Below are 25,570 nucleotides of genomic sequence, written 5' to 3' on the forward strand. Positions count from 1 at the left end.
CAGCGGTTGTGCAGCGCAAGACAGCAACACTGAGCCGCTTGGCCACTAGGTCGCACTGGGGTATAATATACTCTTGTATATACTGGGCGCTCCACTGAGTATCTTCGATCGCTTCGGACCTGTAAGAGCCAAGGGCGGCCCGCCCATTGGTAAGCTGACGTGGACTTGACATAAAGAGAAGGCAAACAAATGAGAAGCGAAGCTACACTTACAGAACTCTTGATGTATCGGCAGATGCATTGAGGCTTGCAAGAAATAGCTGGGTGGTCTTGTGGTACAGTCCTAGAGCCTACAGTAAGCGACTCTCGCATTAGGCCAAGAGGTCAACAATGGATGACGCCTCCTAATGCCACTGTCCCAGCACAGCCAGCAGATCCTGAGCTACGAGATCTTAGGCCAGATGGCCAGCTGTTGCGTTAGGTAGGGACCTAGAGGGGCTTTGAGGAGACGGCCTCTAATAGTCTCTATGCGAACGCAGGCACCCAGCAACCATGGCGATACAGAGGTCAGGTTGAAAGCAGCAGACTCAAGCAGGGCCTGCGCAGACCGTGTCCGTGACAGAGCCTGACCGCAACCGTTCCAGGCGACCTTCCTTGCCGAAGTCGGCCCCGGGGCTCCGATTCGATCCTGGTCCATCTGGGAGATGGCAGCGCATATAACAGACAGCTCAGCCGCGAGGTGGGCCACCATTGTTGGCGGCCACCACGGAGTCTCGAGGCCGAGGCTCGATTCGGGCGTTACAAGCGGTGGCAGGGATTGGAGAAAATCGACGACAATGGCATCGACAGCTTCGATAAGCGAAATGGTGCGGGAGTCTGACGTGAGTTTGGGCGAGGCCCGGGAGTGCCATGAGGCGGCGGTAAAGTTCGAAAACGACTACGACAACGACAGCGGCAGCAGTATGAAATGACACAGACCAAGAAGAGAGCTAAGCAACACGCTGCTAGGACGGAGGAACGATGGTATAGAACGAGGCAAGGTAAGGTTGATAGGAGGCAGATCGATAGTGCATATGACAATAGGATTGTGATCGCCACTGATGCTGTCATTGCGGTCAGCCCACGAGGTTGCAATCATGTAGAATCAAGATTGGGCTCATTGTAGTCGGAATCGTAGCCGTCGGGGTCATGGTTGCAGTAGTTGTTATTATCTTGGCGGTTGCTTTCAACATAGGATTGGAGGAGGCGGTATTCGTGTGTGCGGCTGCCATGGCTCGTTGCACTAGTTGCGGCCTCTCGAGAGGCGTTGTCGGTGCCGTTGCCGTTGCTATTGCTGAGATGTAGGCGCACGCGGCGATAGTGCGGGCGCTATGATGGATGGAAGCATAGCTCAATGGGCTGCGGAGTGTGCCAGGAGTCAAGCAGGATGTCGCAGCGGAGTTGGACGATGGCTGTTGGTAGTGGGGACGACGAGCTGCTTGATGATAAGGATGATGATGGTTGGGAGCGGCGTGGCCGTGGGCCTGACATTGGTCCGTAAGGAAGTAACATTGGTGGGCCACGACTCGCACGCGACGGGAAGGCACGTTGCAACTTTAAACGCGTTAGTGTGCTTTTTGGTGGAGGTGTGTGGAGAGGCTGCCCAAGCTAACCCAGCCCAAGCCACGTGGTGGAACCGGCCTAGTCATTCCTCCCTTGTGTCTAGGCCTTTTACAGGTATTTTTATCCAACTCCTCCCTCCTCCTCCTCATCGGCCCTCCACCGGCCCATCTCCCACTCCTCCGGCTCTGCTGCAGCGTCCCCTAATTAAGACTTGACCCCGCCTCCCGCCTCCCAATCCATCCATATCCATTGCCAACTTCTCTGTCTTATCTTTTCCCCTTGTTCCAGCCGGACTTCTTCGCTAGACCCTGCACCCGCTGCTCCTCAGCCGTCTACACGCCAGCGCGTCCCAGCTCGCCTCGGAAAATAGGCATAAACAGTCCGTTATACACACTCCACCGCCGGTGGTCCATGAGCACGTTACCGCCTTGACCACGACCACGGCTACGCCCCTCTTGACGTCCTGGTTGTCGTAGTGCTCGAGCCGATACCGCGGCCCCAGCACCCGCCCAATCGCCTCCAACGCCCGCTTGTCCGTCTCATTGCGGTCGGCGTCGTTGTCGTCATTAACTCACAACAGCCACTTCCACCCTATTGCATACGTCAGCCAAACCCGTCACGCCTGCAATATCTGCACTGCAACTACGCAGTAGACCAGATAGGATCCGCCGCCTATAGATAACTCCAGTAGCCAGGTAAGAGCCGCTAAGTGCGCGCCCACACTGTGCACAGGATGTACTTAGTCGGCTGGACCAAGCAAGGAGGGAGCCGCCGAGGCTCAAATAATGCAGGGTCAGCCAGACCAGTAGAAGGTCAGAAAGACCAGATGTAGGCTGCCTAGGCCAGCCCAAAGGTCAGTTAGACCAGATCCCAGGAAGGTCACTCAGACCAGATGTAGGCTGCCCAAGCCAGCCCAAAGGTCAGTTAGACCAGATCCCAGGAAGGTCAGTTAGACCAGATCACAGGAAGGTCAGTTAGACCAAATCCCAGGAAGGTCACTTAGACCAGATGTAGGCTGCCCAAGCCGGCCCAAAGGTCAGTTAGACCAGATCCCAGGAAGATCACTTAGACCAGATGTAGGCTGCCCAAGCCAGCCCAAAGGTCAGTTAGACCAGATCCCAGGAAGGTCAGTTAGACCAGATCCCAGGAAGGTCACTTAGACCAGATGCAGGCTGCCCAAGCCGGCCCAAAAGTCACTTAGCCCCGGCCAGGCCTTAAGGTGCCTGAGCCAGCCAGTGAGCACGGCGGCCAGTAAGGCTCGAAAGATACAAGGTCGGTCAGACCGGGATTGCAGACACTTCAGCACCAACCAAGCCAGACGCCATGTGACGAAAGACGAGGCGGTGACAACCAATATGTGCGCTCAAGCAAGCACAAAAACTCCACGGTCGGCTGGACCAAGAAGTGAAGAAAGACGTACAGTCCAAGGCCGGTTAGGCCTAGTCAGGGACTCAGAAGCCACTAAGGCACAAGTACCAGAGGATTGATGCAGTTGGTGCATGCCTGCATGCATGGGGAGAAGAGTTTCTCCTCGACGACATAAGTCCGCTACGCAGTAGACGTTCACGTAGACCAATCGAAGTGAAGCGCCACTTAGGCACAGTCAGTCTCCAAGGTCAGCTAGACCAAGAGGAGAGAGAGAAGCAGATGCGAGGTCAGATCGACTCTGGCCTGGCAGTTTTCTCGGACACATGTGGGCGACGGCCGAGGTTAAATGAAAGTGCTATGCAAAGGGGAGACCCCAGACCACAGACCCCAGATAGTACACGACAACGGGTCTCGCCGCCGGCGTTGCGCGTGTATGCATGTCATAATATGTCATGTTTCTTAGGGGTTCCTTTGACGCGTGCAGAAGTTCTGTCTCTTGGTGCATTGCATTAATGCCGCCTCCTCTGCCTCCATCATGTCATGCAAGTTGCTGCCACAGTTGTTTCGATTCGTTTCAATTCGCTTCAATGCCATTCCATTCGACAGAGGCAGGCAAGTAGGAAGACACATCAATGCAGCAGTAGAAATGATCCGCACAGTTGCAGGAGAAAACATGGATTTCAGAAGCAACAGTACTGTGTATTGTTAATGTTGTCGATCTTGGCTATTGGGGCAATAGAAGTGAACTATGGTGTGATATGTGATATTTTCTGAATTGAGTAACTCTGATCCTTCCCGGCTGGATCCCCAACTTGTTCCTCCTCTTAGCGGTGAGAGTGTGTGCAACAAATGTGTTCGTGGGCACCCACGTCGGCCTGCCCGCCACCGGCGAGGAACGGTCCTTGCCACGCGGGATCAGCGTCTCTCACCGCCAGGCTACCCACATACATACATGTATACATGCCATAGGCGGCTCATATCCATCCATCTGCCCCTCACATCTGATCTCAGATCTGATCTTGGACTCTGTCGCATATCAATTCTTCAGCCCCACCCATAACTCCTCCATCCGTCATCACACTCCGCCAGTAGCCCGGCAGTCAGCAATTTCCTTTGTTCACTCATCTAGACGTCTCAATGATAGGATGCGCCCACCTTGCACGCCCACATCCGCTTGGACCTGACTCTGCTGCCACCTAATCATTCATTGACAGCGCCTGCGACAGACAGACAGACGACGACGACGACGACGACGACGATGATGACGATGACGATGAGAACGACGACAACAACCACAAGAATGACGATGACGATGCGGTTCTGTATGCCGTGATCAATTCACCCCGAGACACACACACACACACACACACACACACACACACACACACACACACACACACACATCTCACCCTCTACAACGAGCGCATGTCCTGTGCTTCCCGATGTCGGTCGGTCGGCATGGCGTCCACGCTGCTGGGCCCCTGATCCTTCCCCTCCACCTGCTGCTTGCAGTCTGCAAACCGAAGGCAAGCTCACCATCACCACCAGCTTCTGTCTGCTCTGCCATGCATCGTCGCGTTGGCCAAACCGGCTGAAGAGAGGGACGGATCGATGGTTCGGTTACACTACTTAGACAGCCCTGCCGTCCGTCGCTTCCATCTTGTCCACAACGTCTCGTTGACATCCACTCTCGTCCTTTTGGTCCTGTCACCGTCGTCCAGTTCCATATTTTCCCCAGCATTAACCTCCCGCCGCCATCGCCTTCTTCACCATGTGTAACGACAACTCAGCGAAGCGCGTCTGCGGCCATGACCTGTCTTGGTACGCCGCCCAAGCCAAGGCTAAGCCGCGCGTGCATCTCTGCATGGCCACCAAGGCTGCCGTTATCCTGACTACCTACTGGGCTCGCTTGACGCCGGCCAACGTCGAACAGCAGCTCGACAACGAACTTGTCTGGCGCCGCTTCCTAGACGCCGGTCGCCTGTCGCACCCAGGCATCAACAAACACGCCTACAGGCCTGTCTACCAGACGCTCCGCTCCACCATCAAGACCATCGTCAGGCGAACCTTTGCTGCTGCTGGCATCATTGTCCTGCGTGATAACGCCTGGGCCTACACGGCGGTCGCTGCAGACTGCTTCCGAAGCGCTGAGCACGTGGTGGCATGGTACCAGGCCACCCTCGATGCCGCTGCCAGGGCCAGCCAAGCCAGGGCTCCCGTGCAGATGGACGACATTGCTGATCAACTGGCCCGGTTCGCCATGTGTGACGACGACATTGCTCCTGCTGCTGCTCCTCCTCCTGCCACAGGTCCCACTCCGGTGTCGGTTGCGTCCATGGCATTGTCATCCGGACGGACTAATGGAGCTGGTTGCAACCCATTGTACGTCTGTCTCTTTCCTGCTTGTATCTTTCCGTTCCCACACAAATCACCCTTGTCCTGTTCTATTAACCCCGTCTTTCCGCTACACATTTGTTCGAATCAACACCTGCCTGGACTACGCACAGCTAACCCTTTATTGAGGCAGATCCGCCGGCCTATCCAACAACCACCCCATGCCGCCGCCCAATCCTCTTCCTACTCCCGACGTATCCCTAGCGTTCATAAACCAGGACCTCGCCAGGCCACCACCCAAGGTCAGCCACGCCAAGCAGGAGGTGTATCCAAGCCTGGGCGCCGATCCGACGACCGATTCCGACCGAGCCGAGCACCAAACACTGATAATGGATGGCGGATGGCGAACCCTAGACGCAGGGCGAGAGATGCAGGCGGCATGCCCAAGGCCGATCGAGGCGCAGGCGCAAGCGCAGGCTCAGGCTTCGCCAGCTACCGACGGATCGGCCGAAGCTGTGCCAGTTCAGGGCCTACTTCTTGAACTCGTCGACAAGGCTATCCGCTCCACTACAGTGTCGACTACTCGTGAGCGGTGTCGAGAGTACAGCGAGATGCTGCACCTTGTAATGCAGCTGGCAGGTCAACTGGAGCATGAACATCGGATGATGCTACTCATAATGGAGCTGGGAAGTCGCGAGGAATAAAGGGGACGACATGGAGGGCTTAGGCCCTGTGGTCCAAGAGCCGATGAGGATCAGGCGGGGTTGTTTAATAGCGTATAATCTAATTAATCAATCCAATGGCAAACCTTTGGGTCTCGTGTGTAAGTCAGCTTGACTAACTAGGCTGGCTGGCTGTCTTGAGGCGAAGCCAGTCCATCCTTGCTTGACACGCTCCCTGGCGCCTGAAGTAGCCACAGATGAAGCGGAAACAGGTAGGCCTTAAACCTCCTTGCTTGCTATCTTTCCTTAGCTGCTTATGCTTGTGTGAAATAATGCAGGTTGTCTGCTTACTTGGCTGATTAGATAAACAGAGGGAGGCAATATGCATAGGCTACAATACAGGGCTAATTGTGCAAGTGTTGCTGAAGCGGATGATGTTTAGCAAACATATTAGAACAAAGAGTAAGATTACCTTGTATGGACGAGGCAGGCCATTAGGATCTTGACCTCGCAGCAAACAAAAACAATAACACCACCAAGCACTTGGATACTCTTCTCCTCTCTTCATCTTCATTTCCCCCCTCATCTCAAAAACAACAACAACAGCAATACAGCCGCATAACACTACACCCCAACTCTCGCCAGACTAGGTAGGCTGACTACATACCTAATAGACATGTCAAGTCTAAAAGACATGCAAGTTCCAACTGTCTGGCGCAGCTTGCAGGAGCCAACTGCCGACTATGACAACGCTGTCTCTCTGTCTCCCAAGCCACCTCGACGTGGTCATATTGCTGACGACAACAACCACGACGACCACGATAACGACGATGATGACAAGTGCCGCTGCCTCCACTTCGCAGTGCGTGTCGGGGCCGCCGAGTTTGCGCAATTTTTGGAACTTCACTTCCATGCCGACTGGCCTTCAGCGGCAGAAGCAGAACTGCACTTTGACGGCGACCGAGTCTGGCTGCAAGACGCATCTACAAACGGAGACAGGGGTGGAGAGGGACGGCGCGCGCCGAGAAGCGGGTGGTGCCATTGTCGCGGACTTGTCTATGATCTCAACACGGTTCGGCTGTACCAGCAGGAAGAGGTCGCCTGCGAACGGGATGGCAACAAAGACAACCGAGAAGAGGACAATTGCAACAATACAATAACACACACAGAGGACAGGCAGCAAAATCTCGCCGTTGTGACGCAGAGGACGATAGCGAGCCAGAGTGTCGAGACGGTTGGCATGTTCCCAGGAGGAGGACACGCAGAAACAATGCATCACCGTCAAAGCAGCAGCAGCAGCAGCAGCAGCAGGATCATCTCGGACGTCCTAGGCACGAACGACGCATGGTGTCGCTGCAGCAGCAGAGATGAAGCCAGCACGCCCCGACAATGGTTTGCAGCCGTCTCGATGCCGATCCAGAGCCGACCGGACGCCGTACAGCCGCCACAGCAGGTCCGGCTGTGCTTCCACTCGTCTTGGCACGTCCAGGATACGGTCATCGCGCACTTTGGCCGAGAGGGCATCGCAGTTTTCGGGTCCAAGTCCGGTTTCAATTTCGGTCGAGGTCATGTCGCCAGGACAGATGAAGACGACAAAGACGACCATGTCGAGACGGACAATGAGACGAGCGGGAGAGTTCGACGGCACCTGGCCTTTTCATTTGCGGATCTCCACCTCCTCCGAGACTCAGACATGCGGTGGCAAGAGCGTCGACGTCGGTCGACCCGTCGGAAGTGGCCGTGTTGCGTCAATGTCAAGAGTCTTCTTCTATCGCTTGCGTACTACATGCCGGTCTGCTTAGTCCTGCTGGCAATGATGACGTGGGTTATGATGTGGTGTGGTATCGTCGTCGTCGTCGTCGACGACGACGACAGCAACAAAAACACAAACACCACCAAGCTGGTCATCCACGACCGCCTCCTGGCCATCTCGGAAGCCTACACGTATCTCTCGCCGCTCATGGGACCCATTTCTGATACCGACTTAGCCCTCTTCTCCCTGGACACGGCAGCAGACCATTGGATGGCTGGGCGGACGACATGGTCGGCTCGCGAGGTGCTGTACTTTGTCCAGAGGGAGATGAACTCCATGTGTCATCTAGCCGACCTCATCGCAGCCGCCAACGACTATAACGCTGACGACGACGATGGTGGCTTCGACATTTCCTTCGGCTTCTCCCCAAGTCCCCGTAATCGAAGCTTGTACTCGTCAGACGCGTCGTGGCATTTGCCTGCAGGGAAGCAGCTGGTGCGATCCTGCGCCATGGTGAGCCGCCAGGGCTGGGATGAACCGTACTTCAACCTTCTATGGAACAGCACTGGATTGTTGGAACACCTTCAGCTCCTCGCCGACTTTTCGCGTCGTGACTGTAAGCGACTGCAGAGCTATCAACGAGCCGAGGACGAGGCCGCTGTGGCCCGAGACGGCGGTGGCGCGGGGGGCGGACGGATGCCGATTGTCGTCGTCGTACCTCGTCTGTGGCGTCGTGCGACGTCGTCGGTGCTCGCGCGGTTCCGAAAAACCGTACCGCCGCGGCGGAACGATACGGCGGACTTCCTCCACGAGACGTTGGCGTGGCGGTTTGGCGACTGGGCACACGAGCACTCGCAGATGCTCTCGAGTCTGCGCGCGCTCGAGGGCAACTTGTCGTCAGTCAGGGGGGCAGAGCAGATGTTCATCAAGCCGGCCGTCCGCAGGCTGTGGCACGAACACACCAAGGCAGCGGTGGCAGCTGTAAGCAATGCCAACAACAACAACAACGTTGACAATTATGACGACTACAGCCGACGTGGGCTGTTCAAGGGGAAGCAGAGGCTGCCGTTGTGGCTCATGGACGCACACGACTCAATGATGTACATGGACGAGTACCTCGGCCCGCGGCGGGACTTTGTCCTCGGCCTTGTCCAAGCTGCCATCAGCCGCCTCGATCAGTCCGAGGCCGATCTCCAACGCCTTGCAGCCCAGGTGGACGAGCTGTTTCGAGCTTCTGCCGAGACGGATGCTGAGAGGCTTCTTGATCGATTCCGCCGCGACGGATCCGGCTCGGCGGCCAAAAGACTTGTGCTTCCCTCCCTGCGTGAGATGCGCGTAGGTTTTGGCAGGCTTACAGACATGCTGTTTACGGAAAAGGAATTTGCCATAGACCAGCGGCGCGCAGCCAATCGCCTCAGCGACTGGACGAGACGCATGCGGCCTAGTGTCAAGGCACTGTCAGATGAGCAAGATGCGGATGAGGCGGAGGGGTGGTGGAGGGCCATGATCTACAGCGTGTTTTGGGATGACTAACCTATCCATTCATTATCTATTGAATTAACTATCCCTATGTATCTAGCTGTACTAGTCCCTGTACTCCCTATTGCATTCCCTGTGTGTGCATCCATGTATTCTACCTGTTCTATCATGTTCCCGTCCATCACATCCATCGTGTCTTTTCGTCCGTTGTATCCATTATATCTTCTCATTTATCATGCCCAACCTTGTTATCTCGTCGTCCGTTATATCCATCACATTGTCCATCGTCAAGCATTCGCTAAGCCCCACCCACACACATGCATACACACTCACAGCTCAAACCACCAGAACGCACAAGTGCTGTCAAGTCCTGAACGGCCGGCGCGAAGACCCAATGTGAACCTAATAAGCTGCAGCAGTCGCTTGCGCTCCGTCTGGACCTCCTTCCGCACGATGCTGCGGGCTATGCGATCTACGGCGTCTTCGCCGTCGTCAGCGGGCATGTCGAGCTCCCGGAGGCGGATGGCCAGGTCGACAAGCTGGTTCAGGATGACGTCCAGCTCTCTTTTAAAGTCAGAGACCGTGAGAGCTGCGATTGCTAGGGCGACCTCATGGTCTGACGGTTGCTGCAGGCCGTCATCTCGGGAACCAGGTTGTTTTTGTTGTTGTTGTTGGCCGTGACGACGACGATCAGCGGGAGCAAAAAGGCCAACACAGGATGCCGATTCTTCGGCCAGGACGGTGACGTTGAATAAACGCGACGACACAACGGTGGACTGAGGCGCCGGCGGCGACGAGGGTGCTACGACGTGGGCGTGGTGGGCGTCGGGTTCGCCCTGCGCCTGTTGGGTCGTCTTGAGTGCTGCTGCCGCCCACGCGTCCAATCGGGCGGCAACAAGGCTCTCGGTGCTCGTCGAATGGGCGGGGCGTTCGGGGAGTAGATGCGCAACGGCCGGTCGGTTCCTGTCCCGTTGGGGCGCCGAGTCCGTTCCCCAAGAGATGGTATTCCACTTGATGGACGAAAATGGCATGTTATCAAGAGGGTCGACTGAGGCGATGGAAGAGGCGCGGCGTTGTTGAGGTTGTTGTTGTTGCTTTTGTCTTGTGTGCCCTTGCGAAACGGAGCCGCCGCCGCCATCGTTGCAATTGTTGCCATTGTTGCCATTTTCGTTGCCATTGTTGCCGTCGTTATCCATTTCTCGCCGCCGATTGTTGGTATCGGCCTCCTCTTTCTCATCCCGCCGGATTTTCAGAATGCGCTCAGCCGTCTGCTGGGTGAGGTCCGGGGGCTCCCACAAGGGGTCGAGCCAGGCGTCGACCCAGGGCTGGTAGACGAGGCAGAAGACGCCGTCCATGTCAGGGTCTTGTTGGCGGACGGCGGCGTTGGCCTTGATGACAAGGCGCAGGCGGGCGCCCATGGCGTTCTGGACGAGCGGCCAGACGACGCGCTTGAAGAGATCGCCGTGGCCATTGAGGTGCATACTTCCGGCCAGCTTGGTCCAGCCCTTGGCGGCGGCCTGGCCCTCCTGCGGCTTAACGCGGGCGATATGGCGGTACATGTTTCGGTTACACGAACCGCAGAAGGTGATGCGCGTGCCTCGCTGCTGGAGGTTGGCGATGGGTCTGCCGCAGACCATCTGGACGGATGTGTTGTTGTTAGCTGAGTTTGGGACATGCATGGCCAGGCTTCTTTCATTCTTACCGTTGTTGAGTTGGAGATGCACATCGTGTTCGGTGGCCTGCGTTCGAGTCTGCAGTCGAGGGGCTCTGGGGATACAGTCTTGCTGTTGCGGAGGTGATATAAGGCGTTAATTGCTGCCTGCAATTAACGGCGTCGTTTTTGCGACACTTGCAGATATCAAGACAGACCCACAGAGTGTCTGTGGGAAAATTCCCACAGGACGAACGGGATAAACAAGATGGAAAGATGGAAAGACGGATGAATGCAAGAGATAGATGCAATACTATCGTCAGTCGGTCAGTCATGGCCCCTTCTTCATCAAGCCGGCCTAGCATCTCTTGCCGACTTTCACTTGAAATGCATGCCTGCTCCTTCCTTCCCTCCTTCCCCCTTTCCTTCCCTCCTTCCTTCCCTCTTTCCCTCTCTCCCACTGACTCACACCGCCCACACGACTTAAGACTAAGACAGCAAACGGAAGCATCAAGACTGTCGACGCTGCCACAACGACAGAGAAGTTGTCACGTGTGGTCCTGGCCACCCCTGAACAACATGGACTCTGTCTTCGTCTCTTTCCTTCTCTTTTTGTCACTTTCCATCTTTCCCTCTCTCTCTCTGTCTCTCTTTTCTATGCTGTCTGTCCCCTGTCACACATAGTCAATGCGCCACGCAGGAGCTGCTGTCTGCGCCCCCCTGCGACTAACCGACTGACCGACGGCCATCCAGAAATCTTTTCTGATACATCGCCTCCGATGAACATGACGCAATTTTCATTCATTCATTCATTCATTCATTCATTCAACGCCCCTCTCTGTCTCGCCGTCACCGTCAACCAGCCAGCCAGCCCAGCCCAGCCGCTCGTCCTCCTGTCTTCATGCACCACGGCGGAGGAGGAGGAGCATCGACCATGGCCATCGATGATCTGCTCAGCCAACAGCCACCCGTTCGAACATCATCCAGCTAGCTCCTGTTTCTCTCTCCCATTAAACAACTCGCACAGTCGCGTCGATCCTAGACCTCCTCTAGTAGAGTAGAGCCCACCAGTTAGCACACACACACACACACACACACACGCACACTCTCTCTCTCTCTCTCTCTCTCCCCGCCGTCATCGCCTCCTTGTCGAACGAAGCAAGTCACGAACCGTCGCCCACGACGACTGCCCCCGCCAAAGCCATCATGGCGCCGAACCACCTCCTTGAGGGCCTTTCCGAGGCCTCACACCTCGACATCCTCGCCCTCCCTGAAGAGCAACAGGCCATCCTCCGCAACTTGTGGGTCGCTGAGGGCAAGCTCCAGGCGTATGGAGCCGGTGCTTCTGCTGCCGAGAACGAATCCACGCTCGCACGCAACACCATGAACACGGTGCAGCCCCAGAACATGACGGCCCACCAGAAGCGCATCACGGCTGAGTACTTTGTACGCCACCCATCCGAGCTGGACGATAGCGGCGACGACGGCCGTGGTGCAGACGGTGCTGTCGTCCCAGGTGGTGATGCTCCTGCTGCTCGTTTTGCTCCTGCTGCCGTTACCAGCAACAACAAATTCAGTGCAGTTGACATTGGCGGCGCTCGGAACGATATCATGAACAACAACAATAACACCGGGTTTTATACGACCCAGACGCAAAGAAACAGCGACTTTCCGAGCCTCACCGTCACCTATCTGCCCCTGGTGCCCAACCAATCGTCGATTCAATCTGGGCCGTTTGAGCCTGTGCCTCAAGCGCAGGTGTCCAGGTTCTCCTCGGCTGAGACTACAGCGAGCGCCAGATCCCACGTGTCGAGACTGGCAGCTCCGAGCCTGGAGAACATCTCGGGCATGTCTCGTGAAGTGCAGGATAGTGTCCACAAGCACCGCCTGCAGCGCGGCGTTTCGTTTGGTGAATGTCTTCTACTCTATCACCCACCCACTCAACTCCTCACCTCGCAGCCCTTGTGCGGTTTTCCATCCCTCTCTCCATCAGCTCCCCATCGACCAACTTCTCTCACCTCATGTCCCGCTGCGTGACATGGGAGAATCATAATCAAGGCTGACATGTAACTGGTCCAAGCCACAGGTCTGGGCGCTAAGTAACGTCGGGCACCCACTTTTCGCCCACCCCCCCATTTCGCCCACCCATAAATCCCTCATCAGCACACCTAACCTCCAACCTCCTCCTTTTTCTAACCATCACAACATTTACAGTTTTTATCCGAATGGCTTCATTTTTTCAGCATACCTTTTTCTTGCCCTTATGAGCGCATATACCGAGTATGAGGTCAATCAGGCCTTGGAAGCAGTCGCCAATGGGCAGTCCCTCCGGAAAGCATCAATCGAATGGGGTGTGCCACGTTCAACACTTCGCAGTCGCATCAAGGGCTGCCAACCAAGGCAACTTGCCTTTGCTGACCATCAGAGACTCTCTATAGGTCAGGAGGCTAAGTTGGCTGAATGGATTCGCATTCAGCATGCCCTTGGTGTTGCTCCAACCCATCTGCAAGTGAAGCTATTCGCAGAGAGGATCCTCCATGCTATGGGGGATACAGAGCCTATAGGGAAAGGTTGGATAACAGCCTTTCTGAATAGGAATCCTTCAGTCAAGGTCCAGAGAAGTCGCCCTATCGATTCTAGACGTGTTAATGGGGCATCTACTGAGGTCATCAGGGACTGGTTCAAGCATCTCGCCATGCCAGAGATCATCAGCATTAAACCAGCCAACAGATACAACATGGATGAGACTGGTATCCTTGAGGGGCAAGGATCTAATGGGCTGGTGCTGGGCATGTCTGAGACGAAGTCTGTTCGCAAGAAACAGCCTGGATCAAGGGCATGGGTATCTATTATTGAATGCATCTCTGCCCTGGGCCACAGACTGCATCCCCTCATTATATATAAGGGTATAACAGTCCAGCAGCAGTGGTTTCCTTTGGATCTTGGCCCTTATGAAGGCTGGCAGTTTACAGCAACAGAGAATGGATGGACAACAGATGCCACTGCAGTTGAATGGCTGCAGAAGGTCTTCATCCCTCAGACTGTCCCTCAGGGCAAGGAGGAGGTTAGACTGCTGGTCTTGGATGGGCATGGGAGCCATACAACGACGGACTTTATGTGGCTCTGCTATATAAACAACATCCATCTATTGTTCTTACCACCACATACCTCCCATGTCCTCCAGCCACTTGATCAGTCAGTCTTTGGCCCATTAAAGGCAGCCTATAGGAAGGAGCTTGGATACCTTAGTCATTGGAATGACTCTACTGTTGTAGGCAAGAGGAACTTCCTAGGCTGTTATTATAAGGCTGCCCTGGCAGGGATGACGATCCAGAACATTAAAAGTGGGTGGAAATGGACTGGACTATGGCCTGTTTCTATGGCAAAGCCCCTTATGAGTCGTCTGCTGCTCCCATCAACACCAACACCATCAGCATCATCTCATCAGACCTGCAAAGGGCAGTCTGGAGGCAAGGAGGAAGTCAAGGAAGGCAGGGGAGCTGAAGGATGGGCTTCTGTATCGTCTGCAGTGGCATGGTCGACGCCAAGGAAGATGAAGGATCTGGCTGGCCAGTTGAAGCTATTCACAGAGCTGGATAATGATGCTAGTACTCAACGCCTCCTTTTCATAAAGGTGAAAAAAGGCTTCAGCGAGCAGTCCTATAAGCTGGCAACTGCCCAGCATAATCTTGAGCTCCTGCAGGCCCAAGTCACCAATAATGCAGCAAGGAAAAGAAGGACAGTCCAGATCGACCCAAACACCAAGTTCGCCAATATCAAGGACATCCAGAAGGCTCAAATTGAGGCTGGCGAAAAAGAGGGTATCACGGATGAATCCAGCGAGTCTGATTTACCTAGTGAAGCTGAAAGCTGTATTGTGGTGGCATCTAGACGAAGTCAATAGTTAATTGAACTTGGTGGTTATGATGGGGATAGCCTCATTTATGGGTGGGCGAAATGGGGGGGTGGGCGAAAAGTGGGTGCCCGACGTTACAGATCTCCCTTTTCCCCGAACGATCTACATTCACCGATGTTTCCCCCGACTCCCCCGCCTCCCCCAGCGACAGTCCCTCCGCCTCCACCCTTTTCCAAGATGCTGTTCTCGACGGCCCCAAGTGCGGATATGGGTGTGCGACCGAGCCAACAACTGCAAGACCAGCTTTACAACCTTCGGAATCCGCAAGTGCCGGCACAGCAGCAGAAGCAACAGCTGCCTGATGTGCCACAAATGACCGATCAGCGTGCCGTCACCGAGGAGAAGAACAGCCAGAAGGAGGAGGACATGAAGAAACAGAAGGAGGAGGATATGAAGATGCTTGTGCGCATGCGTTGCCTACTAGCCGACGTGTCCTTTTTGGACCTCCAATGGCGCATGCGTCTCATGGAACAGAGCTCCGCAAACGAGAAGAGGGGATAATAGCTCTTGGAGCCTAGTGGAGTGTCAAGTGGCTCGGATGGCCCGGCCTTGATACACGAGTCTGACGAGTTGTATTCTGGGATAGATGGATTTGCTTTTACAGTTATGAATTGTTACTTTGTAGAGCCAAGTGAAAGAAAAAGGAACAAAAAAGGACTGGCTATAAGATACGATGATGATATTTACCCTAGGATTTGTGCATGAACATTCATATGAACAAATGGCTGGAGAGTCTTGTATTGGATGATGGAGATGGATCTTGACACGTTACGGAATGGATAGGTGGGGTTCTTATACTTGCGGCTCTTGGGACGAGCATGGAAGGCAAAGGCAATCATTGTCCAGCCTGAATTATTCGAAACTGTACACATAGCACCTCTCCGGCTGTCATGCATTATTCTACCTACTAAACTACTACTACAATAACAATCTAATGTCACAAAGCTCCAGAAATATCAACTTCTTGAAACAATCCTAAATCACCACCACTATCACCGTCACCGTCATCTTCATCACTGTCTAGTATACCATGACCGCAGCTGTCAATACTCGGCCGAGCCCGACACAACCGGCGTCTTCTCGTAGTACTTCTCGACCAGATACGTCCGGTACTCCTCTGCTATGGTGACGACCTCCAGCTCGAGATCGGTCACGTCCGCGCTCCCAAGCTCCCTGTCGTCCAGCTGCTTCTGCACCCCGTCCAGCCGGTTCACAGCCATCCCCAACCACGCAATGTCCGCGTTGACGTTGCGGACCAGCCCCTCGACACGGGCCAGTACGAAGCGGCTCCCCTCGCAGACCAGAAGGGCTTTGCGGTGGGTGTCAAACCAGCTATTACCATTGCTGTCGTTATTTTCATTGTCGTCTTCGTCATTATTATTGTTGTTGTTGTTGTTGTTGTTGCTGTTCATGTCCCGGACAGTCTTGGACTGCGCAGCGTTATGCTTCTTCACTCGGATGCTCTGCTCTGATTCCCTGCGTGCGTTGTCGCGCAGCCTGCAGATGCTGGAGTCATACTCGTTGGTCAGGCGATGCTCAAATAACCCGCTGTCGAGCAGCGCTGCCCGGGCCACCCGATGAGCGTTCAAGATGCTCCTGACGTCCTTGGTCTGTCTCTGAGCCTGTCGGCGGGCCTTCTTGTCGATGCTACCCGCCAGACGAGACCACCAAGACGGGACAAGACTGTCGATGCTAGTAGACGACTGCTGCTGCTGATGCTGACGGAGACGCGCAGCGCGCGTGGCAGCGCCCATCAGCGCAGCGTAGACCATTTCGTTGGTTGTTTTCACCTTCTGGCGGATCTCATGCAGCTCAAGCTGCTTCTCCTGCTGCACCTTCAAGAAGTGCGCGTGATTGAAGATATCGCGGCCGCTGGGAGGCACCTCAATGTCAGCCGACAGGTCGGCCAGCATGTCGAGCCCTGGAACGGAAAGACGGAGGGAGGGAGGCATTGTGCGGTTAACGGGGCGCACTGCCGTGAGAGGCGGCACGTGCCAAGATGTCGTCGCCGGGTTTCGATGCTGGCCGGGGGTGTTGCCGCCGCTGCTGCCGCCACCACTGCCGCTGCCACAACCATCTCCCGCCCGGCACAAAACGCCCATCGAGACGCAGAGCACGTCGGTCGGGACGGGGATGTAGCTGCCGATCACAGGCGCGTGGGTAAGCGCCAGCATTGAGAACTGTAGAAGCGCTGCGAAGATGAGGATGGCTAAGCCGATGGGCAAGCCGACGCGGTCAACGAACCACAGCGCAGGCTGCAAGATGACGCGCGAAATGGCGAAAACAACGGCGTGTAAGAGCCTTGCTGCGAAGCCCTCTGTGGCTAGGGCGGCTGGACAGTGGTGTTGGTGGTGGTGGTGCGGCGTGCCTTGGTTGTCCTTGATGCGGTGCGAGTAAGAAGAGTCTGAGTTCCCCCCCTCCTGTCGGCCCTGGTGGTGCACGTTCTGGACGTGATAGTTACTAGTATTGCGATTGTTGACCTGGACGTACGACACGCGGTGGCTTGTGTCTGCTGGATGGGGCAGTGGTCCTTGGTGACGGGCTTGGCTGTTGGTGTTGATGTTGATGCTGTCGTTGTCGTCGTCGTCGTCGTCGTCTGATACGGCGTTAGGTCTCTGCCACTTAGCCAATCGCTCGCCAGACGGCGGAGTTTGGCCGCCTGCCTGTTTCGATGGGTGGCTAGATGACGATGATGAACCAGCCGGTTGATGGAGGTTGGAGGAGGAGTGTTGATAGGATCCTGTAGCTGACGTTGTTAGTTAGTATGTGGACAAAGCTTCAGTTGAAGGGAGATCAAATGGATGGATGGAGGGCAGGCATGTAATGATTTGATGGTTTCTTCCTTACCTTGAACTGGCGGCTCTGATGTTTGCTTGTCTCCCTGATGCTGCCTGTGATTCTTCTGCTGGGATGCCTCTGTTATGCGGGTTTAGTTCCCGAGCGTCAGTTCTGAGAATCACATGTCGTGGATGGATGGACATAACACCAGGCGAGAGAACAACAACAAAAAGAAAAACACTTACTGAAGCGGCGTTCTGCGGCGCGGGCGTACTTCTCGTCGAGTTCCATGATGATGTGGGGTTTTGGTGAGGTTTCTTGAGCCTGAAAAAGTTGTCTCGGGCAGAGACGGAAAGCTGCGTAGACGTACAAGAAAGGAAGTTAGACAGAGTCACCCGATATCTTGCAGTCAGACGGGAGGTGAGGCAGAAGATATGTCTCAATAAGTTCCAATCACACACATCCATCCTGCCGACGGCCTTGAAAGCGGTCGTCGCCATGCTGGAGGTCAGTGTGACTCAGGCCGATGAGCAACGTTTGTTCTATCTTTAGGAGACATCTCAGCTCATCTCATCGCATCTACGGGTCGGATCTCATCTGGTCTCATCTCACCGACGGGTCCGTGGTCTCGTCCCATCGATGGGGCCGAGTCACATCTCATCTCGCCTCATCTCGTCTCATCGACAGGTCGGTGGCCAGTAGCCAGTGGAAGCCAAGCCCAAGACTACGAGAATCCCTCCTCCTCTTCCTATCCACGCTCGGACTTGTTTGTTTTGTCTTTGTTGCCCTTGGAGGAGGAGGGAGTCTCATGGTCCTCGGCTTGGCCGCCGCTCTCGCTCTCTCTCCCTCCTCCTCTTCCCTTTTTCCTATATGAGACCAGCCGGGTGGGCTGAAGCAAGTCCTGTGAGGTGACGACACATTTCAAAGGAGAACATGGGACTACAACGGCTTTCGGTCTCAGGTTGATCGACGACTGCTTGGATCATCTTTTCATACCCCCACCACCAACCCGGACCTCCTCTGACTGAGCGCCTGTCTTCCTTCTAGCGCAGGACATTGAAATTGGCCGCATCGAAATTCAGCTGTGTGTGCATACCTAGAACTCCTCTTCATGTCCCTCTTTTCAAGTCTGGGCCCATTTCAGCTTGCATTTCTCATCTCTCACAGCTTGCCAGATACTTGACGCTGAATTCCTTGGTCGTCATACAAAGAAACACATAGTATACAGGACGACAGGCGGTAATGATGTGGTACTTGCTTCCTGTTGTTGTGGTTCTGCTTGTCACCATTTGGACGCGACAGTCTCATCTAAGTGCGGCAATACCGTCGTCACCCCCACCATTCATGTCTCAGAATCATCACATTGACGCCATTACAAGTATGTTTCTGTCAACACCTAAGAATGCTGCTTACTAACGAGACTGCAGTCTGGACGGAGCAAATCTGCCAAGTGTACAGCATTATGCTGAGCTCAACGACGGCTCTTGAAAGCCACCACCACAACCACCACCACAGCGTCGAGGTGCCGACTTTGTACGAATACATGGGGCTGGAGTATGACGATATTATGGAGAAGCAGGATGAGGAGTCTAGGCAGGCCTCCATCTTCTTTGCTATGGAGGAGAAGCTCAGCGAGACGCGCCGTATCCGGAAACGCGATGTCGCCGTGGCAGGAGGACACCGGGACGAGTGGGCAGAGGACACCATCTCTATCACTAGCGGCGTAGCCAGCTGCCTCTTCAACCGCGAGTGTCGCAGCGTATACCATAAAAGGTTTCACCTGCGGCTCAGTCGGATGTCCAAGGACACCCCCTCTAGGAAAGACGTCGCTAGTAGGATGCAAGAGCTGAAGGCTACATGTGATTGGTAATGGCTGCGTTTGAGTGAATGGGGAGTCACTTGTACGAGGTTGAAAAGAGGCAGGAAGATGGACGGGGCTCGACTTGCAGAGATAATGAGAATTACAGAGAGGTGGTTGGGGTTAGGGGGGAGGGGAGAGAGAGATGGAGAGAGATCAAAACAGCTAATGGTTCTACATCAAGACAGAATTGAAAGGAGGACGTGTTGTAGGTTCACGAACATAATTCTGTGTGTGATGTGTGATACCTGAAGCGGGCAAGACATGCAGTAAATGGCGGCCGGTCCTAGATGTCAACCATCAGACCATTTCCAACGCCTGCCCTGTTGCTCAATGTGTTTTATTCCATCGCCTGAGCCACGCACTTCAGCAAGGATGAGGACGGGTGGGCGGTCGTGTCGGTTCGTTTCGTTTCGATTCGATTCGATTCGTATCGTGCCGGGCAACACCAGAACAAAGGAGGAGGAAGCAGAAGAAGAAGAATCTGGCTTTCAAACGGCAGAAGCAGTCATTAGAGTACATAACTCCTCGCCCACCTGCGTTCAAACCCACACGGCCTTTGCCACATGCAAGCAAACCTCATCGACAACTTTTGGCTTCCCAACATAGTATCGACAGGCCTGGACTTGTCCACCCATCACCCATCACCCATCGCACACGGAAACAAACATACACACACACAAACATTGCATGTCTCTTCTGCCGGCCCCCCCTTCGTTATCGTCATCAGCACCACCAGCACCGCGCGGATCCGGCCCCCCGGCAACGCGCTTCCGCTTCTTCAGCATCAAACACGTCACGGTAGTGGTCCCCGTAAGCTGACGCAGTAAGGCATCACGAAACACCAGCAGCCACCATGCGATCGGTCCTTGCTGCCGAGCGCGGCCGGCAGCTGCAGCGGTACAAGTGCAAGATGCCGCTTGAGCCTACAGCCCACCTCGTCACCGACGACGACCTAGCCAAAGCGCGCCTCATTGCGCCAGATGCGTCCTTCAAAGAGCCTGATGAGGAGGACTTCCCAACAAAATGGCGTCAGCTGAGGAGCCTGACGACCTTTCTCTCCTCCCACTGGCGCAAGATGGACGTAGACAAGGTCCTTAGCGAGCTCAAAGTCGGTCAAGACAGCGGGGCGGCCAAGAAGGTCTGGCACGGCCCGGAACCGGTTCCAGCAGAGGAGCAGACCAGGTTTTATCAGTGGCAGCAGCAGTGGCTGACCGACTACAAGGCTAGCCGGCAGCAGGATCGCGCGCCGTAAGAGCTGTGAGTTGAAGTATATAACGCACACGAAGGGCGCTACGGAGGGTGTTGGAGATAGGACTTATTGTGGAAAGTACCATGGGTCAATTGTGTGTGTATTCAAAGGTGTGTATGTAACCGGCCAGCCAACATCCGCCTCGCCGACTTCGACACATGCGTCAGGATAGGCGAAGAACTTCTCGCTGCGAGTGAGTCATTCTGCAAGTTGAATAAGGGTTACGAGACTCTGCCGGCTGGACCAATTACTGAGCAGTTTGCATTGGCGTCATGCATCTACACTATTCGTTTCAGCCAGATTCCTATGGCTGATCTTTATGCACCTACGAGGGTTCAAAAGATCATTAAAAATGAGATGCCTCTAACTGAGGATAAAACTTTTGGTGATCTGATTCAGGATTTTTGGCAGGGAAAGTACACCTCCATGGCTGCCGTATATGAGGATATAAGATCCCGTCTTGACGCTGAGTCTGAATATGAGTGAATATGAGTCTGGATCTGAGTCCGAGGATCTCCAGGGTTCGGATCTTCTCGCCCAATGTAGAGATTTCCTGGCACAGGAGTCAGGCGACCCAATTTCAATGCCTTTTCATCAATATACATAAACTTAGCACTTAACAAAGTTTTACATGTAGTATAATGCTACGACGATGCAACTTTCGCTGGTCGCTATGGTTTTCAGATACGTTATACAGGAGTTGTCACGGCACAAGCGGCGGGCGGCGGTAACAGCAGATCTCCGCGATTGACCTCTGTTGGTTTGCAGGAATCGGGGCTGCCAAATTGGCATATCGGACTTAAGGGAGGGTGCCCCACTATGGGCCACCCACCCACTTCGCGGGCCCGCGGCAGGGCACCCTTGCTTGTTATCCTTCCTTCCCTTTCTCATAGCCGCACCAACCGAGTCGAACAATAGTGAGGTTATCACCAGATCAACGATATATCGTTTACGCCTGTGCCAACAACCTCACCAGGGAGCATGTCTTGGACGAGGAACAGCGACAACGAAAGACGTAAACAAAAAAGGCGCCTCGGGGCTCCAGCGAGTCCAAACAGGTGCGGTGGACACGGGACTGGAACTGGGGCTAATTATGTTGCCGGTTTCTCGCTCGAAGTTGCCAACGACCCGGGGCCCAGACGGACACGGAGACACCCCATCTCCGTGTCCGTCCCTGCGTCGGCACTCTCTCTCTTGTATTGCCGATTCAGGACCATGACTGCGTGATGCCTGTCTAGATTTGCACCTCTTCATCGTCCGTCTTGTCCTTGTCTTTGCAAGGCAGCCCCACTCTCAAAGACATCTCAATCTCAGCAATAGTATTGACTGCTATCCTCAGAAATAATTGGAAAACGTCAATCAGCGCTTGATTCGGAAACGGCTCACCGAAAGATGGGCTCGACGGGCTGCACCTCGTCAATAGTTGCGGCTCAAAGAACAATGATCTAGCTGTGTGTTTATAGCCCCGGCGGGAATGGGCGTCGGCATAGATAGGAACCTGTTTTCGCAGATGTTGCGCTATTCTTGTCTGCCCATGTTTTTGTTTCCCCCTTGTCCTCGTCCGTCTGTTTGCATCGTTCTCTTGTTACGCACAATCTATTCCTGTCCTGGTCCTGGACCAGCAACAACAAACAAAGACTACAGGACCCAACAGCAGCCAAGAGATGGGAGGTCGGAAGGGCCAGAATCCCGACATTAAGAAGAGAACGATATTTTTCGTTTCCTCTTCGATCAACACCTCGATTCTTCCAACTATCGTCCTACGACATTTCCAAGGTAGGCGCAACAGCAGAAAGCTCGACAGCAGATTGACCACATCAACCATGGAACCTCCCTTTCCCTACTCCTCGTCTCCCCCCTCCCGCTCTTCACCGTTTTCCTCTTCCTCTTCTTCGGCGCTGTCGGCCTTGGACGACCCTGGAGACCACGAACTTCATAACCGCGACTCGGAGATGGTTGTTTGCTACAGGCTTGACCTAGCGCCGATCTTGCCGGACCCCCTGGGCATGCAGACTGTGTCGCTTTGCTTTCACAACAGGTCGCCCTGCTCTGACAATGCTACCGTCGTCCATTTCACCAGGGACGACATCGTCGTCACCACCTCGCCTGACGATCCCGACACCCACGATGCCGAACAAGGTTATGTCATCAGTTTCGATCCTGTGATCGTCGTCTCGGACGCCGTGGAGATTCCGAGGCACCCTTACGTATCCAGACTCACGTGGCGTGTCTGCGCCTCCGTTCTTATTGCCTTGTTGGTCGGCATGGCATGCAGTGCCCTCATGGCACGGTGTCAGCAGTTCTACTACCAAACCCTGGCAGAGCTGCCCCCCCGACGGGTCATGATGGTCGAAGCCCTGCATAACGTCACCAAGGCGTACGATGCCTCAGTGAGTTCTATCAACATGGTCCACCTCCAGACTGCGGCGGGAGAAGAGCACGTGTTCTGGCCGACGGTCGCCCTAGATGAATACTTGAAAGAGGCCATAGAGCTCTGCTACCGGGCTAGCCAAGCGGATCCGGAATCATCGAGGCAGTGGTGCCGGGTGCTCGTGGATCATCTTACCGTCGCCCACGACAACCTCGTCAGCGCCAGTGTGACAACCGGCTACATGGCCCCTTGGTTCTTTAGAATGCTGTTTCACGTCCGGGACACAATCACGGCGATTGAGCTAGCAAGGGACAAGTTCCCTCCCTTTGCCGGTGAGAGCAGCGTTAGTGGGAAGACCACCGCCGAGGAGATCTGCGACGCCTTTCTCGACCAGATGCCCTCCTGGAACGAGACGACGGCAACGATGGTCACGACGCTCGAGGGCGCCCACGCTGGCATCGTCGCCGCCTCACTGGTCGCGCCAGCCATATACGAAAAGTTCATCGTCGCCGTTGGGCAGGCCGTGGGAAACACCTCGGAACCACCTCCGTGGTGGGTGGAAGATGTTCTGTATTCTTTGACGTACCTCACATCAGACCACCAACAGGACGCTGAGGCGGTTGCCGATACCACCGCCAAGGCCATCGCAGACATCAAGGCGGCCCACTCGAACCTGGCCGACTTCGCCAACTACCTAGAGCAGGTCAAGGCGGGGGCGAAACCGAATGGAGCGTTGTGGTACTTTGACAACTGGGACACATTGCTACTGGAGCTAGAGGAGGTATCGTGGAATGTGAAGAGAAGGATAGGGGAGTTTTCCGAAATTGCCTCGGGCCGCCATTTGCGGAATCGCAAAGGGCTTCGGCCGAGTGAGAGGCGTTGGCAAGCGCTTAAACGCCAGGTTACGGAGGACCAGAGCATCCTCGAGTGGTTCTTCCAGTGGTGGGGAGGGGGCTAGCCCGGTCTCCAAGTCTCCCCTCCACCTCAAGGCCTGCTTCGCGACATTGATGTCGCCAGCCGCTTTGGGCAGAAGTGAGGAGCCACACTACCCCCTTGTGCCAATGCCAAACGCATCTGGAACATCCATCCTAGGATGGGGAGAGGGGGTTGTTGTTGTTGGAGGAGTGGCTGTCACGACACAGATGTCGCGCACCCGGATGGTTGCTAAGGTTGTATTGCCAGACAGATCTGGTACCTTGATTACACGAGGATAGCTGTTACGACACAGATGTCGGATAGCAGGATGATTCCCGAGGTTGTATTGCCAGGCAGATCTGGCAACTTGTGTCTGGGAGTGGTCCCAGAAGTGACGATACATATGTCGACCACAACACAGATGTTGGGCACGACACGTAGCGAGAGAGAGACAAGGGGGGCGGCATCTCCTAGGAGAGATGCGACCGTGGATGTGATGGTGTTGGATGGAGAAAATCAGGGCGAGGGACTGTAGGGGATGACGGGGTTTTGTACTTCCATGAGACGCTCTTTGACAATCAGCCAGCTCGCAAACGTCCCTAAATCGAATGAACCTGACTTATCGAACCTGCCAAATCTCTAGCAAGCGCTGACGCAGTAAGTAACATCTGATAGACCAACGGGAGTCATGCCATGTCTGGCATGTCGTCAGAGCCATGCTGGGAAAGGTACACAAGCAAAGAGCCCGCAAGTTCGTGTTTGTAGCCGTTAGCACGAGCCAGTGGAGCAAAGCGACGAACTGCTGGGGCGCGGCTTGGGCAAAAAGGATGTGCAGGCAAGCTTGCAGAGGTTCCTGTTCCTGCGTGCGGTTCATGCAGGCATTCCCGGTTTCGCGCAGGTTCAGTTTTGTGATTGGCGCCGATGCCTCCGCATGGAGCCTTCGATGCTGGGCCGAGAGCGGCATTCTACAGCAATGAACTGGCGGTGACTTGACGCTTGTCTCTTCGAATTCAAATTCGTATCTGCGCTGCTGTTGCCAATCAGGATACGGTTTGACTGGATTGGGTAATGAGGTGAGGTTTGTCGTTGTGGCAGGTCTTGTGGAGGGGAGGTTATTTGCTTTGCGCTGGTGTCCGTACACAACCTGACAGACGTCTGGAATAGGCATTAAAAGGGTAGTATATATAAACAGTATAATGATTGCCCTTCCTTGTTAATCCAAGGCACGTTGTGAATAGGTTGAGGTGAGGAGGGCAAACCTAAAGCAGAAGAGCGAGAGACGAAGGATCCAACCCCAAAAGATTGCTGCTGCACTAGGCGTCCTGAAAAGACCTGAAGCAACCCCCCTTTCCCTTGGACCTTTCTCCAATACTGCCCCCAACGGAACGGACTCCTCACACACGGTAAGTATTAGTATTCCGAGGCCGTCCTGCCTGCAACGACTCCTGCTTGGTTGAAGTGAAATGAATTCTTCTCCATCTGACTCGACGCGCGTTCATAAGTAAGCACCTATAGTCTAAAAATTAACATTTCTGTTCCTTGAAAAGGCAAAGTGTCAGCACTAGCTTGCACTCTAATGATACTACAAGGAACTATATACACTTCCCCGCTATCTCACATAGATTAAAATATGTACATCGTAATTAAACCAACGTTTGGTGACAATGCACCTCCGATATTTCGCAAGATGAG

At 54.6% G+C, this 25,570-nt stretch overlaps 10 protein-coding genes across 10 annotated transcripts; 7 read left to right on the forward strand and 3 right to left on the reverse strand.

Moving 5' to 3' along the window:
- Nucleotides 1-381: 381 nt before the first annotated feature.
- CH63R_03514 (uncharacterized protein) lies at nt 382-1,129 on the reverse strand (the record flags this gene model as incomplete). Its single annotated transcript, XM_018298489.1, has 2 exons — nt 382-876; nt 1,064-1,129. 2 exons carry the CDS (start codon nt 1,127-1,129, stop codon nt 382-384), a joined length of 561 nt encoding a protein of 186 aa, XP_018163305.1.
- A 3,551-nt stretch (nt 1,130-4,680) lies between these two features.
- On the forward strand, nt 4,681-5,947 carry CH63R_03515 (uncharacterized protein; the record flags this gene model as incomplete). Its single annotated transcript, XM_018298490.1, has 2 exons — nt 4,681-5,291; nt 5,437-5,947. The coding sequence occupies 2 exons, from the start codon at nt 4,681-4,683 to the stop codon at nt 5,945-5,947; spliced, it is 1,122 nt and encodes a 373-aa protein (XP_018163306.1).
- Nucleotides 5,948-6,599: 652 nt separating this feature from the next.
- On the forward strand, nt 6,600-9,191 carry CH63R_03516 (uncharacterized protein; the record flags this gene model as incomplete). The annotated part of the gene is made up of 1 exon (XM_018298491.1): nt 6,600-9,191. One exon carries the CDS (start codon nt 6,600-6,602, stop codon nt 9,189-9,191), a length of 2,592 nt encoding a protein of 863 aa, XP_018163307.1.
- A 275-nt stretch (nt 9,192-9,466) lies between these two features.
- CH63R_03517 (uncharacterized protein) lies at nt 9,467-10,863 on the reverse strand (the record flags this gene model as incomplete). The annotated part of the gene is made up of 2 exons (XM_018298492.1): nt 9,467-10,774; nt 10,840-10,863. 2 exons carry the CDS (start codon nt 10,861-10,863, stop codon nt 9,467-9,469), a joined length of 1,332 nt encoding a protein of 443 aa, XP_018163308.1.
- Nucleotides 10,864-11,994: 1,131 nt separating this feature from the next.
- Nucleotides 11,995-12,825, forward strand: CH63R_03518 (uncharacterized protein; the record flags this gene model as incomplete). Its single annotated transcript, XM_018298493.1, has 2 exons — nt 11,995-12,697; nt 12,782-12,825. The coding sequence occupies 2 exons, from the start codon at nt 11,995-11,997 to the stop codon at nt 12,823-12,825; spliced, it is 747 nt and encodes a 248-aa protein (XP_018163309.1).
- Nucleotides 12,826-14,881: 2,056 nt separating this feature from the next.
- CH63R_03519 (uncharacterized protein) lies at nt 14,882-15,205 on the forward strand (the record flags this gene model as incomplete). Its single annotated transcript, XM_018298494.1, has 1 exon — nt 14,882-15,205. One exon carries the CDS (start codon nt 14,882-14,884, stop codon nt 15,203-15,205), a length of 324 nt encoding a protein of 107 aa, XP_018163310.1.
- A 542-nt stretch (nt 15,206-15,747) lies between these two features.
- CH63R_03520 (uncharacterized protein) lies at nt 15,748-17,982 on the reverse strand (the record flags this gene model as incomplete). The annotated part of the gene is made up of 4 exons (XM_018298495.1): nt 15,748-17,367; nt 17,552-17,595; nt 17,728-17,806; nt 17,944-17,982. The coding sequence occupies 4 exons, from the start codon at nt 17,980-17,982 to the stop codon at nt 15,748-15,750; spliced, it is 1,782 nt and encodes a 593-aa protein (XP_018163311.1).
- A 745-nt stretch (nt 17,983-18,727) lies between these two features.
- On the forward strand, nt 18,728-19,352 carry CH63R_03521 (uncharacterized protein; the record flags this gene model as incomplete). Its single annotated transcript, XM_018298496.1, has 2 exons — nt 18,728-18,860; nt 18,910-19,352. 2 exons carry the CDS (start codon nt 18,728-18,730, stop codon nt 19,350-19,352), a joined length of 576 nt encoding a protein of 191 aa, XP_018163312.1.
- Nucleotides 19,353-20,196: 844 nt separating this feature from the next.
- CH63R_03522 (uncharacterized protein) lies at nt 20,197-20,595 on the forward strand (the record flags this gene model as incomplete). Its single annotated transcript, XM_018298497.1, has 1 exon — nt 20,197-20,595. The coding sequence occupies one exon, from the start codon at nt 20,197-20,199 to the stop codon at nt 20,593-20,595; it is 399 nt and encodes a 132-aa protein (XP_018163313.1).
- A 1,820-nt stretch (nt 20,596-22,415) lies between these two features.
- Nucleotides 22,416-23,921, forward strand: CH63R_03523 (uncharacterized protein; the record flags this gene model as incomplete). Its single annotated transcript, XM_018298498.1, has 1 exon — nt 22,416-23,921. The coding sequence occupies one exon, from the start codon at nt 22,416-22,418 to the stop codon at nt 23,919-23,921; it is 1,506 nt and encodes a 501-aa protein (XP_018163314.1).
- Between the last annotated feature and the right edge of the window lie 1,649 nt (nt 23,922-25,570).

The sequence above is a fragment of the Colletotrichum higginsianum genome, chromosome 2, assembly GCF_001672515.1.
Source record: "Colletotrichum higginsianum IMI 349063 chromosome 2, whole genome shotgun sequence".
Classification (NCBI taxonomy): domain Eukaryota; kingdom Fungi; phylum Ascomycota; class Sordariomycetes; order Glomerellales; family Glomerellaceae; genus Colletotrichum; species Colletotrichum higginsianum.